Genomic DNA, 18,499 nt, shown 5'->3' with positions numbered 1-18,499 from the left:
AATTAAATATCTAATTAAATTAAAAATTGAATATAAATTAAATATTAAATATTGATTTAAATATTTTCCAAATACAAATTCGATATTGAAAACGGGCTTAAATCCTTGGCTAAATTCTCAACACCGCAATGACGAGTGAATATTCGATTAATCGTAAGTAAATTCCTTTCACGCGTGTAACAGTACTAATCTCGGTACTGTTACGACTCAGCCAGCTTTTAAACTCGCTAATTGCCGAGGTATTATCCAAATAATTGCGCAAGAGTTTAAATTGATAATTTAAACTATTTCGCGTACCAAAAAGTTCCTTTACGTTCGAGCAATTAAAAGTTAAAGCTCCGAATATGAAGCTGACGGGAGCGTACGGTGGAATCTAGGTAGAAAGTCATTATCAGTTTCAGCAGCCGCGATTTCCACGTGAAAACACCGTGGATGTGTCTGACAGGCTTGTAACTGCTGAATCGTATGAATAATTTACGCGAAATTTTAATTAAAATATTTAATTCCCATATGCGACGTCCCATGATCCGATTAATAGTCCACTAGGCGAATTTAAACGTTGTCACGTGACTAATTACAGGATGTTTTGATACGAGCATGGTTTAAAACGTTTGGTTGACGATTTCTCCAAAATCTGATTTCTCGAGGAAGATAATTGACGTTGAAAATATTCATTGGAATTTACAGCTTGTCCAGTAATGATATTGATAAACTGACGGATTACAAGATGGAAGTTGTAGATATTTTTGAAGAATAGAAATATTTTTCAGGATTTTTAACCCTCTGCACTCGAGAGGTGAGCTTCAGTCACAATTTCATAAAATTTGGAAGATCGATATTAATTAATATATCAAATTTAATGTAATGTAGCAGTGTGCGAGGTATCGAAATCAAATAATTCTACAATTCTATCATTATACAATTCTTTATTTAATGCTTAAAAAAGTATCGTCAGTTTTTTAGTAGAGAATCTTTGAATTTATATTCTTCTTTAGCCAAAAAATCGTCGAGTGCAGAGGGTTAAATTATTTTGATTTTCTTCGCTGAAGGATCATATGTTCCGATCACGTGTGATTTTAAAAATAGCTGCTGTGCTGAGATTTGAGTTGTTCACTGCACAAATCGATTAACTCTCCTTTTTGAAAAATTTTAAATTTCAGTGTCAAAGCACTTGGTATAGTCGTAGCTACATTATTTCATTGCATTTCTCCACTTTTTATTTTATGGAGTTGATGAATTTGTGCAGTGAACGGCTCATTTATGAGTGGTACCATGTGCTTAAGGAGTGGTGTGTGGATCTCTTTGTTCTGAGATTCTCTTTGTTTCTTTTTGTTTTGTCGCGTGTCCAGCTTTTGATGCTCGCCGCCCTTTGTCCTTTACGTTTCCAGACCCGTATGATCGTATCATTGTATAAGCAGTGTGTCCTTTTACTTTGATGCAGTTTTAGCTTCTTCTCAATGTTCTTTAAATAGATTAATGACGAAATTACAGTTAATTAAATTTTGAAGAATGAATGGCTGAAGAATGATTTGATAAGGAATTAAATTTTAATTAATGAATAGGTGAAGGATGACTTTTCAATCAGTGGAATGTTAATTAAGGGCTAGTTTAATAATAATTTTGACGAATCTATAATACGAGTTAGAATGGAAATATAGTTTATGAAAAATGTAGAAATTATGAAATTTATTATTAATAACAAATTGTTCAGAACGAAGATTTATAATAAAATTGAAAAAATTAATAAATTATTGGTTATTACTTGAATTTATAAAGAATTTAAAATATATTTGTAATTTACGAAAAGTTTAAAAATTATTATAATTATTGTTAATAATAAATTGTTCATAGCGTAAATTTATAATACAAGGAAAGAATTAATTCATTGGTTATTACTCGAATAATATCATACTAATGTTTAAATGTACCTATAATTTGGAAAAGTGTAAAAATTATTACACTTATTTTTAATAGCAAATTGGTCACAACGTAAATTTATAATATAAGTGGAAAAATTACTAAATTATAGGCTATTACTAGTATATATAACGTATTTGCGTGAAAATGTATCTATAATTAGTAAAAAGTTAATAAATTACTAGATTTATTGTTAATAGCAAATTAAAATTGTTGATATCAAATAGTTTATAACGTATATTAACGATAAAAGTCAAAAAGTTAATAAATTATCAGCTACTACTTAAACATACAACGTACTTGTGTTAAAATGTATTCATAACTTACAAAAAGTTAATAAATTAATAAATTTATTGTCAACAGCAAATTAAAATTGTTGTTAACAAATAATTTGTAACGTATATTAACGATAAAAGTCAAAAAAGTTAATAAATTATTAGTTATTACAGCGGAAATGTAACTTTTAAAGGAATCGGTAAAGTTCGGAAATTTTCGCCGATCTTCGGCCGGCCGCCGCTATATAAGGGGGCCCGCGTGAAGGCTCGAGCCAGTTGTCGGTTCGACTTCGGGGGGTCCGCGTTAATATTTTTTCTTTCAGATACTAATTATTTTTTTGTTTCAGATTTTAATTATCTTTCTTCTTTCAGATTCTATTTATTTTATTCTATTTGTCTTTGTTTCAGCATTTGAATATTTCGTAGAATATTCGAATGCTTCGTTGTTGGTTTATCTATATCTCATCGTTGGCTAGATCAATGGCTATTCAGTGGCCATTGTCCACTCTTTTAAATATTTTAACAATAATTTTTTCTTTCAGGTACCAATTATCTTTTCTTTCAGGTTCTAATCATTTTTCTTCTTCCAGATTTTATTTCTTTCATTTTATTTGTCTTCGTTTCAGCATTCGAGTATTTCGTACAATATTCGAATGCTTCGTCGTTGGTTTACTTATGTTTCATCGTTGGCTAAATCTTTCCTTTCACAAATTTTACGACTTCCGTTCGACTTGTTTTCGTTAGGGCGTTCGAGTATTTCGTATAATACTCGAGCGCTTCCTCGTTGGCATGTTTATATCTCACCGTTGGAATGTTTCTGTCTGGTAGTTATGTTGCTCAGGTCTCGTCGTTGGCTTGCTCGTTCCATTTCGTTATTAACCTCGATGGTTTCCTCGTACTAATCTCTTTCCTTTCAGCTACATATTAACAATAATATATTCTGTTTTAGCTTTTAGGTTCCTCAAGACTTCATTTGCGACACATCAATCAACGATGCGTGCGTTTACATTTAAGTAATCATAAGATAGATCCATAGACTAAGTATCATGTGCGCGCTATCTGTACGAAGGTAAGCTACCTAACTTGCAGCGAAATTAATAAATTCTCTATCATTTTCTTATCCCCCTCGTTTAGCAAATAGAACATAATTGTTCTCGCGATAATCGCGATCGTTCGTAAGTACCGACTAGCCTACGCGACGTGCTCTCGTGTACTCGATAAGTACATGCTTCGTAAGTCATCCTCACGACTCGTCTCCGACACTCATTTCCAGTCACTGTCAATCTCGTCATGCATCGGGTTCCAGGGTGACCCCCTCGGATCAGTGCGTCTTCTGACCTCGACGGGGCGGTCCGCTGCCTAAGTCGTACGCGACTGGGGCTCGGGCACATGCTGGCTGACGGACTAGTACCATCTACGGTTAGACCACAGGGATGATTAAGTTCTACCCCGTGTGGCTGGGATGCGAAGTGTCTGTCTTGGCCGGCAACCGCCCAGCAGGGCCCTCGCGTTGACACTAGAAGTTTCATTGGTTCAGGGACTATCCTTGGTCCACGTGTAAGTCTTGGCGAGTGCGACAGTGACTGGAATTGAGCTAGGCCCGATCGGGAGGGTGCCGAGGTATGAAGTTATCTCTGTACACGGGAGTACATCGCCTAGGCTAGTCGGTCTTTCGAATAATCGCGAACTCGTTCGGGCGCGTCGCGATTTTCTATTAGCTCGCGTGTTTGATATTTCATTCCCTATTTTTATGGGAACTTGAAAATATCTTAGCGTTGCGACAGTAGAGTTTCAGTATACCGAACCGAAACCCCTTTTGTAAGACACGAAATATAATAAAGTGTCAGTAGAGTCATTTTAACTTAATTCGCTCCAAGTTAGATTAGGGTACCTTTGATACAGGTAGCACCAGCAGGCTGCGCCACTAGGGCGCATGTCGGGTCTCGATGCGTAGTCACCTCCACGTGGTGAGACCTGGTAATTGGTATCGTTTCCAAAGATTCCTCTTTGCGAAACGATACCAAGCTAAGAGCTACGCACAAAGTTAAAGGTACTCCCTATATTCTTTTCCAACTTTGTCAATTTTCCAAAATTGTACAACGAAAATGTATCTTATCTTTCCTACCCTTTCACCTGCGCTGCACTTGGTCTTCGAATTATACGCAGACTGCATGCTGCTAAAACCCTGTATATGCATTACCCTCGAATATTTCCTCGACCTAATCACGCGACCGAGCTTCGCGCAGCCCCCACAGACCCCCTATGACCGATTCAAAGACTCGCAACCAATATCCCCGCGTTTCTCTCTGCAAGGAACACTGGAATCGAAGTTGGGAAGTAGCCTGGAGCCGAATCGGGCAGCGCGGTTGGTTAAATTCGTTGTCTTTGGTGGCCCAGGAACGTGCTGCGCGCAGCGAAACAGGTCATTCTCGATAACAGGATTTCCACGAGAGAAACCAGGTCCGTGGATTGCACTCGTTACGACCGGATGGCTCGAAGGAACCAGCCGAGGGCAATTAATCGACCACGAAATTAATATTAGCGTTGGCTGGCAGGTGGATAATCGCTCCTTTGATACAGGCGTTGGGTACGTTTAATGGCATAGTATAAGTGTTCGACGAATGTGCTTGCTCGTGACTGCTTGGTCAACTGTTAGGCGATGTTTGATAGCTGGACTATCGCTTTGGGATATGCATGTGTGCATGAATGGAAATATGCCTGGTGTCAGTGGACGCCGTGAGCTAGGAACGTGAGTTTATCTATTAGGTTAGGTAATGTTAGGGCGACAGGTACCGACGAAACGAATTTTGAAAAGAGACGAAAGAACACGAAATGGGAGAATTTACAAGCGTGACGAAGACGGAGAGTGGGAAGAGGAAATTTGAAAATTTAGCCACGAGGAAGTTCGCGAAAGCTTGGCGAATTAATGACGCGCCGTGCAGCTTGAAATCGAGGCTTCGTCGATAATGGAACGCGAGGGGTAGCATCATTAACCCGGTACCGTCGTGAGGATCCGCAACCGATGAAATATCGATAAAAAGCGAATTCGTGCCGATCGTGGAGATTGCGGAGGAACGGAGTGAGAAAAGATTCGCGACGGGGTTTCGCTCCGGCCAAATTGAAATTCTCGTGGCCGCTGCGGGATTACAAGTGTCCCCGCTTCGGTTTCGATGCAACCTCCGACCCATTGCTTCCTTTGCAACCCCAACGGAACCCAATTTAAATATGAAAACATTCCGTTCGCGACAGACGTGTATTCTTGTACTCCGTGGGCGACGATTTTAAATGGACACGCTGTATGTGTGAATTGCTGTCGAGATGGCTTTCAAACTGTCGATAAAAATGGCGGCAAGTCTTTGTTAAGGGACGAATAGAAATGGAAATATAACGCTTTAATAATTACAGCTGTGGAAATATTTTTAAATATTTTTGGTAAATAATTCATTCAAAAATTATGCTACACCACTTTTAGCGGTATAATGAATTTTTTTTTAAATTATCGACAAAAAGGGCGACATGTCTTTGTTAATGGACGAATAAAAATGGAAATATAACGCTTTAATAATTAGCGTTGTGAAAATATTTTTAAATATTTTTGGTAAATAATTAATTCAAGAATTATGCAGTACTATTTTTAGCAGGATATTGGATTTTTCTAATTATCGGCAAAAATGGCGACAAGTCTTTGTTAATGGATAAATAAAAATGGAAATATAACGCTTTAATAATTAGCGTTGTGAAAATATTTTTAAATATTTTTGGTAAATATTTAATTCAAAAATTATGCAGTACCATTTTTAGCAGGATATTGAATTTTTTAAATTATTAACAAAAGTGAAAGTGCAACGTGACATGGGACGTCGATTATGCGAACCAATCTTGACACATAATCGTTATAATGGAAGAATTATATTTTGCTAATGATTAAATTATACTGATCGTCCATATTGATGGATATTAAACGAAAATAGCAATTTTTCTTAGAAATTTAACAATTTTCTCTAGTTCATCCCTGATTCGGATAAAGGGGGTTCCACAGTATTAATAATTACGCATGTGTGTCATAAAAATATTTCTAAATATTTAAGATAAACAACTGTATGGTAAATAATTTATCACTGATGCATTTTTCCATTTTTGACACCATGTATGTTTTCATTTAAGCTCTAAATAATAAGTATAACACGTTGACAAGCACATTTTACAAAATATGCATAAAATAATTTGAAAAATGAGAATACTCATGGTTCCTAATATTTTATTAAAATCACTCCACTCGATTCCCATATAAAATTTAAATTTCCTCTAATTTTATGCCATTTTTAGGTATTCATGGATATTACTTTTAATTGAAAATTCGAGCTGCATCGAACGGTAATGAATTAATTAACTAGGCCACGGCACGTTGACGTTCGTAAGCATAAAACACGAGGACTTTGTAGTTACGTTGATTATTTAATTACGTAAACGACTGCCATCTGCAAAGACGTAGCTCGTGTCAGAAAATTTCAAAAAAGTCCCCGACGTTAATTAATTATTAATCGAAAAGCAACAGGATATACAATCTTCATAAAAATGCCCGTGCTATGATCTCTCTCAAAATTCATTTTCCTTTCCCTGTGCTTTCGTTGCATTGATGCCGAATTTATTCGCTGCCGTTTAATTACACCGTCGATAATATCGGACATCTACTTTGTCGTCTAATTATCCCTTTTATCCAGGAAAATAAAAATCCCAATGGAATTTCACCTCTCGTTTGAACCAATATTTGTATCTAACATACACGAGTTTATATTTTAATACCTATATTAATTTAATTAAAAGTAAAATATAGATCATGAACAAATAAATAAATATTGCTTTAAAATTTAGTAATAATAACAATAGATCAGTGACACTCAATTAGGTTATGTGCGATTACACTAATATTAATTTACACAACTGACACTGGAAGTAATATCCTTTTAAAATTAAGATAAAATCGATCATTGACACACAGTTAGGTTATGTTCGAAGATTAGACTTCTAAGAGATTAAAAATTAGAAGAGATTAGAAATAAAGGATTAAAATAACCAGAATAACCAAGAAAAGGATAAAACTTTTGTATTCAAAAGTAAATTCTTTAATCTACTCCATCAAAATTCGATTTTACTTGGAAGTAAATTTACTCCACGAAGGTATTCGCAAACTATTCATAACCTACTCGAAAATGTGCAAACTTTTCTCAGAGCAGTAAAATCTTCGATTCCATTTGTTCGATACTCGAGCAAACTCGCGAGACACTCGTGCCCATCGCTAGCGCGCAGATTTGCGAATTTCTGACCGAAACTTCTCAATTACCAACGATACTCTATTCCACGACTAGGGCACGTCGTTTTCAGCTCTGTAGTCCAACTTTATCCGAGTTTCCGCGTGGATGGAAATTCCGCGATCGTGGCAAATTCGATGCGAACGCAACCCGAGGAAATTTCGCGCCAAGTTTCCCGCAGCATCGGCTCGTGGGAGCCGAAAATTCGGCGGGGTCCCTTCCATTTTTCGCGGTCGCGACAGAGACATTAGGACACCCTCGTTAATTACACCTCCGCCTCGCTTCTGGTAATTAAGTTCGGAGAAACGCGATGTAATTTTATCACGAGTTAGCATCATGACAGTTTTGTTTCGTACGTAGATTCCGCTGCGCCAGAAAATTCGCGCAATTGCAATTTATTTTATCGCTGCCAGTCTAATTGCAGTTAATGGCGCTTTCCACTGCGATTCCGACAGATTCCCTCTTCCGTTTCTGTCAATATTGCATGCATGCACAGTGATTGGACAATATTTTACCCTTTTTGAAAATCAGAATGTGGATAATTGGCCGACTTGCCTGTCAAATCGATTAATTCCGCGAAAAACAAAAATTTATCTCAGATATAAGGAATTTAATATTAACCTCTTAGGCACGATGCGCCATTATAGTGGCGTTCGCGGCTGCCATTTTCCTGAACGAGTAGTGGCTCACTCTAGTGGCGCCCTCGCTCACCGTTTGAATTAAACGATCGTTTTCATATGTTTCGTTTCACACTTTTCTTGCCTTCGCGACGTTTTATAACAGTGTTAACAATATACAGACAGAATATACAATCTTTATTTTTGATACGCTAGTATATAGTCAAGTATGAATTGGTGCTTTTCATTTAAGTAAATATATCATTTGCTTTTAACCCTTTGCACTTGACGATTTTTTGGTTAAAAAAGAGTAGAAAATCAAGAATTCTCTATTAAAAAACTGACTATACTTTTTTCAGCAGTAAATAAAGAATTTTATAATAAAAATAATTTTATAATAAAAGAATTGTAGAATTACTTGATTTCGATGCTTTGCACACTGTTACATTACATTAAATTTGATATATTAATTAATATCGATCTTCCAAATTTTATGAAATGGTGACTGAGGGTTACCTCTCGAGTGCAAAGGGTTAATATACCAGATGAACTTTTTAACACGGCAATTAATATCCCTATAACTTTTTAGAACAGCATTGTCCTTCACACGTTGCAGTGATGTATCGTTTATGCATAATTCGCTTTGAACTCTGCCAAAATTTAGCCGTGCCTAAGAGGTTAATCCTTTCCATTATAGTATACATGATGGGTTTTGTGGTAATGGTTGACATAGATTTTAGTATATACGTAAGAATGGTAAATGAAGAACATTCATTTATTAGCATAAAAGGTCGGTCCTGGAAGACAGCATACTCATTTAGTCATCAGAGTTAGTGAACAGTCAGTCAGAGAGTAGTCATCAGGTCAGTGTGTGAGGAAATAATTATTCAGCCAGAAAAAGCCAGTCAGAAGAAAAATTCCTACACATATATTATATATATCCCAAAATTTGGTAATATGGTAATATTATGCTAGTTTGGTAATATATATTGATATGAAAAATGAATTATGTCTTTGAGAAAGAACGAACGCTACGTGAAAGAACAACGCGTCTTCATTGTTAAGCAATATTTACAATTTCTAATTAAAACCCTGTCAATTTATTTTCTATAAAAATTACCAAATTTTGGGACACCCTATAAAAGCACGACGAATAAGTAAACGAAATTTCGCATAAATCCGCGTCACAAATTAACAATTACCAAGTACGAGTTAATTACCAGTCTTGTCCAATTATTATTTAACCTAATTATCTCAGATTCATCGCGTAATGTCTCAATTTTAGCCAACTTATCATAGAAACAGCGAATCACAAGGGACGCCATAATAGAATAGGAAAGGCGTGGTAAATTCGAAATATGATACAGAAATATAATACAGGATACAAAATATCCCAGATTCAGCGTGTAATATCTCAATTTCAACCGACCTATCGTATAGCATCAGCGAATCACAAGGGACTCCTTAATAGAATGGGAAAGGCGCGGTAAATTCGAAATATAGCACAGAAATGTAATACAGGGTAGAAAATAATAGGGAATTCGAAATACAATAGAAAAATACTCACTTTGTAGACAGTCGGCGTTGAGCAGGTCCTTGCACTTCTCGTGGCACTTGACACCGCACTCGGTACACCGCACACCCTGTCGAGCGATACCCCAGAGGAGACCCTCGCACTCGTAGCAGTAGGTCGGCGAGGTCGCGGTCCAGGTGACGAACTTGTGTGGCGTGGTCGAGGAGATCGGGTAGATCATCGCTTGCAGCGTTTTCTTGTACACGTGCATCTTCTGCGGGTGCAGCAGCGTTGCATAGAGAGGTTAGAACGGGTCCGTCGAGGATTCGTGGCGGGGGTAGGTTGGGTACTCTTTTGTCATAGGGACCATTCCATCCACCTCGACTCCATCGCTCGTTTCACGAATCGGTGATGATTTTCCAAACTAACTAGTATCGCTTTATTTTCCAGTCTCCTAAATAACTCTCTTTCAAAATTTTCTTTGAACAATTACCTTTAGATATCACGTTACATATTCATTGGAAATTATTATTATAATAAAAATTCGTGAAAAATTCGGACGACGATAGCTATTTGCTTCTTGTCTTCGTTATTCGCGAATAATTTATCACAAATTTGCAGAATTTTACAGCGTTCATAGGAAGCTTGTTTATCGCCTCGCAAGGTCTCCATCTGACAGAGAAACAGGTAAAGCACAAGATGATATAATAGAGGAATTTGGTGTCACGAAAGATCCAAGTGGGCTGAACTTACTCGACTGACCTAGTCTTTGATGAAACTGGTGATCTATAGTACTATCACTATGATTTAGGCACTCTATCAATGATCAAGAGAGTATGAAAGCAGTTACACTATCTTGGCAGTGGTGGATTCGCAGCGACGATAGAGAGGCAATAATAATACACAATTCAATCGAAAATCCCATATACAGGGTGGACAATGTGACCACTTCGATCATCCCATTCCAATAATTTGCTTACTCGAAAAATTATTTCAACACGTCGAGTGATGTGGCGCCAATTTTGCTATATTTCCGCTCAGACTGCAGCGAGTGGGCACTAGATGCCGAGCAATCAAGTATACTGAAGAGTATGAACAGAAGATTACTTTGTTTCACTCTGTCGTTTGGACTGAGAGAATGGTGCCAATGCACAAATATACAAATTATAAACAGAAGATAATGGGCTGGGGAATGCCAGAAAGGCATAAAGGCGATCACCAAGAGACGATCAGTAGAGAAATAGCCACGGAAGTGTCAAGATTTACTTCAGCAGAGGGAATTTAGATGTTACGATGTATTAATTGTCATTAATAACATAACCCTTGACAATGCACCGATGTCGACAAAACGAAAAGTTTGCTGTCAGTCCCCAGGGTCTGATGCAGCACTCAACGTGTTAATCAGCTTAACCCTTTGACTGCCACGCCGAAATCATATGTTTCTCTGAGGGCGTCACGGGAGTACACCGCTAGATGCAAGATTTGTTCTAATATTTTTCTGACGTTCCAATAAAAATTTTTAACTGTTCAATAGGGCACTTTCTATTTCAAAGTATCTTCTAATTAGTGGTTGTATTCAAAATGCACTAACTGTCAATTTTCATTCAACTATTACAGTTGCACTATACAAGTAGCTCAATCACTCTGGTTACCAATGACCACCATGGCGTCACGGGAAAAACCCTGGTCGGTCATACATGACTATACGTGACTATATATGACTATACGTAGCAGTCAAAGCTTGAAAACGAACATCCTCGAAGTGGTCCACCCTGTACACACAACTGAGAAGAATTTCACATTTGCGACCATTTTCCAAGGTCAGTGTATAAATCCCACTTTACAAAAGAATTTTTCTCCAATTAAAAGACGTGCATATGGTTAATTCATCCTAGCAGACACATCTCGTAAGCAAAATCTACCACTGCAGCCGTGAGACGCGCGGATCTAACCTATACCCGCCTGAATATCCTCTTCATTCCTTCGTGACACGCGAACCAGCCGATTCGTCTCTCGTTTGAAATTAAAATTCCCGAGAAGATCGAGAAATCCGCTTCATCCCCTGGCACCGATTCGTTGGAGCAGAGTCGAGGTGTCAGCATTCGCGCGTGACCAATCAGCGAGGATCCCAGACCCGGTTCGAAGCGTTCTACCAGCCCCCTGTACCTCGCATGATCACGGGGGATCGAGGGAAAAATCATGGAGGTATGCAAAAGTCTGAAATTTTCCACTGGTACCTTCGAACCGCGTCTGTCTACCTCGCTATCCCGATCACGTCCTATTGCTCTTCCTATTGTTCATCCTATCGTGGACTCACCTCATGAAACTCTTGCTTTGTCCCATGCAAGATCAAAGGTACTCACTCTATATATGCGTTCTGTCACGCTGTCATTCATACAAACGATACGCTAGCGCTCGTACATAATTACGCGGACAATCATAACGTGCCAGAGGGAATTGGTGCCTGGCGAGACCTAATTACATACGCAATCCTGTGTACACAGATTAAACAGAGGGTGGAGGATTTCTGAAGGTGGTGGCTTGGTCGTTCGGGCTGGCGAGACTCGCAAGGATCCCCATTCGAACAGCCATCCCTGCGAGTCCCTCTAACGTGGGGGGTGGCTAACGTGGCGCAAGCCGAATTGGATGGTCACTCTTTAACTGTTGCACGCGCGTGTTTGCGCTGCCTGTGAACGTTACATACGGGTTTCTCTACGTATGTCTGTGTGTGCGAAATCGTGGATAGATAGTCAAGAGAGTTCGTTTTATTTCTGTGGCAAGATTGCAGAGTCGTCTCTTGATCCGTTGGGTGGGTACCAGACCGATCGTTACCAGAGTTCTCTGTACCCTTGTATTAACACGTACACACGTGCTTCTATTCCTGATGTTGGAGCAACTAATTTATTTTACAATTCAGGAGCGTAAGAGTTATTTAAACACCCGTCAAGGGTGCGTATGGAGATACTATTAATTCATCTTTGTTTTGTATGTGCATTGGTGCAGCAGAAAGGCTTTTAACCGAGATTGCAGGTGTTATGTTATACTCGTTGATTTTTCTTTTTATTTTCTGACTTTTCACTTTGCAATCGAGGAATTGGAAATTTAATTTCTATAAAAAAGAATTGTATAGTGATTTTACAGTCAATTTTGTCAACAATTAAACGTAATATAACTGATTCACTGTTTTATATTTTGAACTTGGAAAGACTGTTTTGAAAATCTGTCATTGTGTCCTGTGAATACAAAATATTCCAACCAGTTGTCATACGAATGCAACAAAACTGAACCTATAAGGAAGGAACATAACGCAAAATCTGACACAGCTCTGATGGACCAATTATTATAGACTGTTTTGAAAATCTGTCATTGTGTCCTGTGAATACAAAATATTCCAACCAGTTGTCATACAAATGCAACGAAACTGAACCTATAAGGAAGGAACATAACGCAAACTCTGACACAGCTCTGATGGACCAATTATTAAGAACAGTATCAACGAATATCAACGAGTCTCTACTATTAGATAATTATTAGTATTACTCATTAGAAAATTTAGTACCAATTAAAATAACAATATTACTAACCCTTTGCGATTGGCAGATTTCAGCAGAGCAAGTTTAGCATTTCGCGGTAACTTTTCTATACAGGATTTAAAGTTAATATATGGATATTAAAACGCATAGAATTTGCGTTTAATACTGCTCATAATATGGAAATATACCAAATTTTTAATTTCTCTAATTTTCTGTAGTTTTCGACTTGCGAATGTCCCTGCCGAGGGGACATCGACAGCAAAGAATTAATGCTATAAGCCTCCATTAACTTCGTAGAGAACGTTAAAATGCACAGAAGACAATAGATAAGAAGATACCAATGAACTCTAGCTCACAAAGAGCTGAAATTTTCGAAAATCCTTTTAAAAAATCCATCCACGATTATTCTCTTTTCAGATATGTCTCTAACTCGTCCATTTCCTCTGCATAATTCTCCTTTAAGGATCTGTCTTTGACATCAATAAATCAGGAAAAGTGTGGAATATCGTCAAAGAGAATGACACCGAAGTGGTAAGAATAAAAGAAACAGCGGAAAGTTCCGGACCTGCATTTCCCAGCGCCGTTTCCATTTGACGTGCACAGGCAGCGCGTCGGAGTCCACGCGATAGTCAAAGTGGATCGCTACAAGGAGCCATAGGTTACGGGATCTATTTCTTTCGTGTCTCCGGAGGTAAACGGGCGCGAGGAGATCCCTCGTCCCCGTTCTTCTCTGTTCGATTTTTATCTTTCTCTCGTATCGACACCTCGAAAGGACTTCCTGTCGCATGATCGACGAACGGAACATTATTGGGACATTTCTCCCAGGGAAAACAGTACTGTTCCTATCCTTGCCTCGATTCGATGGCCCTTCTTCAACGGGCCTCGAAAACCTCTGAAAGAGCGACAGATAGAGAAAGAGAGTGAAAGAGAAAGAGAGAAAGAGGGTGGCACGTTTTCTAGATGTCGTACTATTGGAACGCTCTGCAAGGGGTGTAAAAGCATCGATCCGCTAAAAAGCACTATAAGGGTGACGTCGTGGGTTCAGGATGTTCCCCATTCTTCTTTCGCATAGCAATTTCAAACCGAACGATGTATTTGGAAAAGTTAATAGTATGCAACCCTGTGAAAAATTCATTTTTCACTTAAATCGGTACTCATGCTCCTGCTTTATTAATTGCTGATAATCCACGATCTCGTGTACTTGACTACCTTTCCGTTGACAGAGATAGAAATATGACTGAGGTTATCGAAAAATAAATCGAAGAATACAAAGAGTTAGGTTAGGTTAAGTTAGGTTAGGTTAGCATGACACTGCTTCGAAAATCGCGATACGACGAAATTCTACGAAGTAATTATACCGAATGAGTGGTACGAAATATAAAATAGATTAGAATGATATTTTTAACGTTATCATTGGAATATTACAGAGACGTTATGGAGTTCGATGATCAGTGCCCGACGATTATACCCGTAACGCGTGAAACACGGGGAACATCCGACACCCATGAGCAGGAATCGGAGTATCCTAGCTCTATCCTAATTGTACTCGGTTCGCATGACCACTGTAGCATCTCATATCCGCGGATACCTACACGTGACCCACATACATACACACATCGCGATCGTACCGCACGTTTCGACCGCTAGAGGCGCTCACGTTTGGCAATGCTCGCGACGAGTGTGTACAAATACTTATTATGCAGATATGCGTATTCGATACGTTCACCCTAGCCGCTAAAGAGAGACAGAGACAGAGAGAGAAAGAAAGAGAGAAAGAAAGATAGTAGAGAGAACGACTCGTCTAAGTAGGTTCGCTACGAACGTTGCTTTTCTCAGTATCACAGAATTCTCAGTGTTCCAGAGAGAGAGAGAGAAAGAGAAAGAAAGAGAGAGAAGAAGAAGAAGAAGTAGAAAAGCAAAGAAAGAGAGTACAGAAAGAAAGAAAAGAAAGGAAGAAAGAAAGAAAAAGAGAGACAGACAGGTTGGGCCACACTTACGTGAAAGAAAATAGCGCGGAAATGAGGATAAAATGCAGCACAGTTCATGTGAAAAGAAAAAAAGTTATCAGAGGTTATAGTTCAGCTGCACGGGCGAGCCGTCGCTGGGTAACGCGTGGATGCATGTGTGCTCGTCTCGCTTATCTCTTAAATCTTACAATGACGCGTGCCTGGCTACGTGTGTACACACGTTACACCGATAACCACGAATCTTGTTTCCAATTTTATTTCGAATTCTAACCTAGACTACGTCGCGCCGCGTTAGGCGAAACAAGACTCTCTACGCCACTGGCAATATGGCGGCGCCCCGAGTCGCTGCAACCGCCATGTCGAGCCTTCGCTCCTTTTAACCCCTTGGCTACTATGGGCGCCTACAGGCGCTTAGAAATTTTGCGTTTGTAACACGGAGGACGCCTATAGGCGATTAGAAATTTTGTATTCGTGGCACGGAGGACGATTATGGGCGCTTGGAAATTTTGCGTCTGTGACACGGAGGGCGCCTATAGGCGCTCGGCGTAGTTCAGCTTTCTGACACGGAGGGCGCTCGTTTTCACAAAAATGGCGCACGTCGTATCTCAATTTCTGCTGTACAGTACGATCGCTACGGATCAAAATCTGCCGTAGACAAGGGGTTAAAATTCTGTCACCCGATAAAACGTCTCCTTCACCTTTTCTCACGCCTTTTTCCCCCCTTTTTCCCAGCTTCCTTGCTGGCTTCTTTTTTTTTACGACGCTCAAACGATCAACAATTCGGACGTTTCTTCGACCGATGAAGACGCTTCTCCTCTGTTTCTTGTGATAATCGTGTTTTTTAAATAAATTTTTAGAGAATTCATTTTATAACCTCGAGCCAAGGTCGTGGAAAGTTTATTTCTCCGAAATTGAGAGTTCTACGAGATTATTTAGAGATATTTAGGATGCTTGGTGCCTCTGTCTGGTTGCTCTCAGCGTCTTCAGCGATTGAGAAAATGGCAACGTTTGCGCAGATTGTTTCCTAATAATGTTGTTTAGATAGAGGGATAGAGAGGTTGTTTCTGGGAAATTCGAAATTTCAGGCAGATTTTCAGGACGTGTCTCATTTTCATTACGGGCGAAACGATTCACGGTTTATTCGCACTGGTTCACGCCGGGAGTAAAACCGATATTACTCGCGGTTTAAAGCGGATCCGCTGTGCCTGGTTATCGGGGTTAATGCAGTCTGCTTTCAAATTTGCGCCCGAATCACGGACGACCATTTTGAGAACGCCTTTCCGAAGCATGGGAACGGCCGATGAAAGGGGGATATCAAAAATTGGAGATGGAAAAGTGCAGCCGTGTCTTTAGTCCCGTTGTTTCTAGTCTACTGGGTCGATGGGTGAACATCGAAATTCAAAAGGTCTGCCAATGTTCTCTGACACTCCGGCTTTCGCAAATTTTATAGGAACTCACCTACGAACCTTGTAAAATTAATCGCATCGAACGATGGGACTCGGTATTTGAAAATTGGACAAACAAGAATTGGAAAATTAAATATTTTAAATAAAAATAATTCAACTCGTAGGAGGATGAATATGTTGGTAATTATGAAACACGTGGGTTCATTTATATGTATCGTGTTCCAAAATATTCAATGATAAATTCTTCAAATGTATCATAAATTAAAAGATTAATTAGAAAATGCTATGAAAATAGGCAATTTACTGATTTATCTTCTTGGAAATTTACTAAATATAATTTTATTTAATTTTGATACGAGAAAAAAGAAATTACGAGTGTTAAATTCTTCAAATGTATCATAAATTAAAAAATTAATTACGAAAAGCTACGAAAATAGGCAATCTACTGATTTATCTTCTTAGAAATTTACTAAACATAATTTTATTTAATTTCAATACGAAAAGGAATGAATGTATCGATAATTACGAAAGTAGCCTAAGTCATATATATTTTGTTTCAAAATATTCAATGATAAATTCTTCGAATATGTCATAAATTAAAAAATTAATTACGAAAAGCTACGAAAATAGGCAATCTACTGATTTATCTTCCTGGAAATTTACTAAAGATAATTTTATTTAATTTCGATACGAGAAAAAAGAAATGACGAAATGAGTGTTAAATTCTTCAAATATATCATAAATTAAAAAATTATATACGAGAAAGTCAATTTATTGACTTATTTTCTTAATAATTGCATTCTACTAAAAATAATTTAATTTAATTTCAACCAGAGTAAAAAGAAATGACGAGTATTAAATTTTTCAAATGTATCATAAATTACAAAATTACATACGAAAAAATCAATTTATTGACCTATTTTCTTAGTATTCCACTAAAAATAATTTCACTAGAAAGAAATCAATCTACAAATATATCATGAATTAAAATATTAATTACGGTAAAGCAACAAGCAAAAATTAATCTACCAATTTACCTCAGTATTTCATTAAAAATAATATAATTTAATTTCGATATAAATAATTTCTCCCGAATTTCTCAGTTCGACCAGTTTCATAATGACCAGTATAATTAAAACTGCAAACCATCTAAAATATTTTCGCGACAGGAGAAATGCAGAAACGAGGAAGAAATTAAGATTTTCCCAGAATTTTCCAACCTTGGTTCCCGACTTATCAGCAAGGTCCGCGAGGGAAGGTTCCTATCTGAACGCGAACTCGTGCCAGCGTATCTGCAACGGTGCTGGAAACGTTAAGAAACAATCTGCGCATTTAAACGGGCCATAGCCTGCATTTACCAGGTTCCTCCGCGTTATCTGAATTTCACGACCTTCGACGAAGCGTCACGATTGCCTATCGTACTCACGCGATCTTCCAATCACTGAGGACTGCCTGTCCTCCGTGTTTTACGACACCTAGCGAAATCGACACGGTCGCGTTCCTCAGCGTCCCGTCCGGCTATCTCGCGGATAGAAGTTTGACTATCAAGATTCGCCTAACGAGCCTCGTTCGCGGATATTAAAATTCCCCATCGGAGGAAGCGTCCCTTCGATATCAATTCATCGCCTCAGCCCTCGACTTCTGCACGGCAAACGCTCTACACCCATTCCAGCAACGCGAGTACTGAGATTCGCTGCAGTACCCCTCTTCGTTGCGATGCCGATTTATCTTTCGTCTCGACGTGACCGTGAAAATCGCAAGATTTTTGACGCATTTTATTAACCCATTTGCATCATGGCTCTACTTAAGGTGCCGTGTTCAGGCATCAGCCACGTTCAACTGACGACTAGCTCGTATCACCGCGCGCGTATCAGCACCTACTCGTAATGGCAGTTAAAAGGATTTTCACGACAAAAGTAAAACTTGTTAAGAATATAATGAACCGATGTAGACGAGATGCTC

The 18,499-nt window shown here is 38.5% G+C and overlaps 1 protein-coding gene across 1 annotated transcript in view; it reads right to left on the bottom strand.

Annotated features, from left to right (window-relative positions):
- Nucleotides 1-18,499, bottom strand: part of unc-13 (protein unc13 homolog) — a 153,827-nt gene that overhangs the window by 78,771 nt on the left and 56,557 nt on the right. The window contains exon 6 of the mRNA XM_017906283.1: nt 9,686-9,905. Within this exon, the coding sequence (XP_017761772.1) occupies nt 9,686-9,905 (220 nt within the window). The remainder of the gene's footprint in view (nt 1-9,685; nt 9,906-18,499) is intronic.

The sequence above is a fragment of the Eufriesea mexicana genome, unplaced genomic scaffold (assembly GCF_001483705.2).
Source record: "Eufriesea mexicana isolate 0111107269 unplaced genomic scaffold, ASM148370v2 scaffold5271, whole genome shotgun sequence".
Taxonomy (NCBI): Eukaryota; Metazoa; Arthropoda; class Insecta; order Hymenoptera; family Apidae; genus Eufriesea; species Eufriesea mexicana.
Note: the sequence above shows the minus strand (reverse complement) of the source record. Positions and strands in the feature narration are given on the sequence as shown.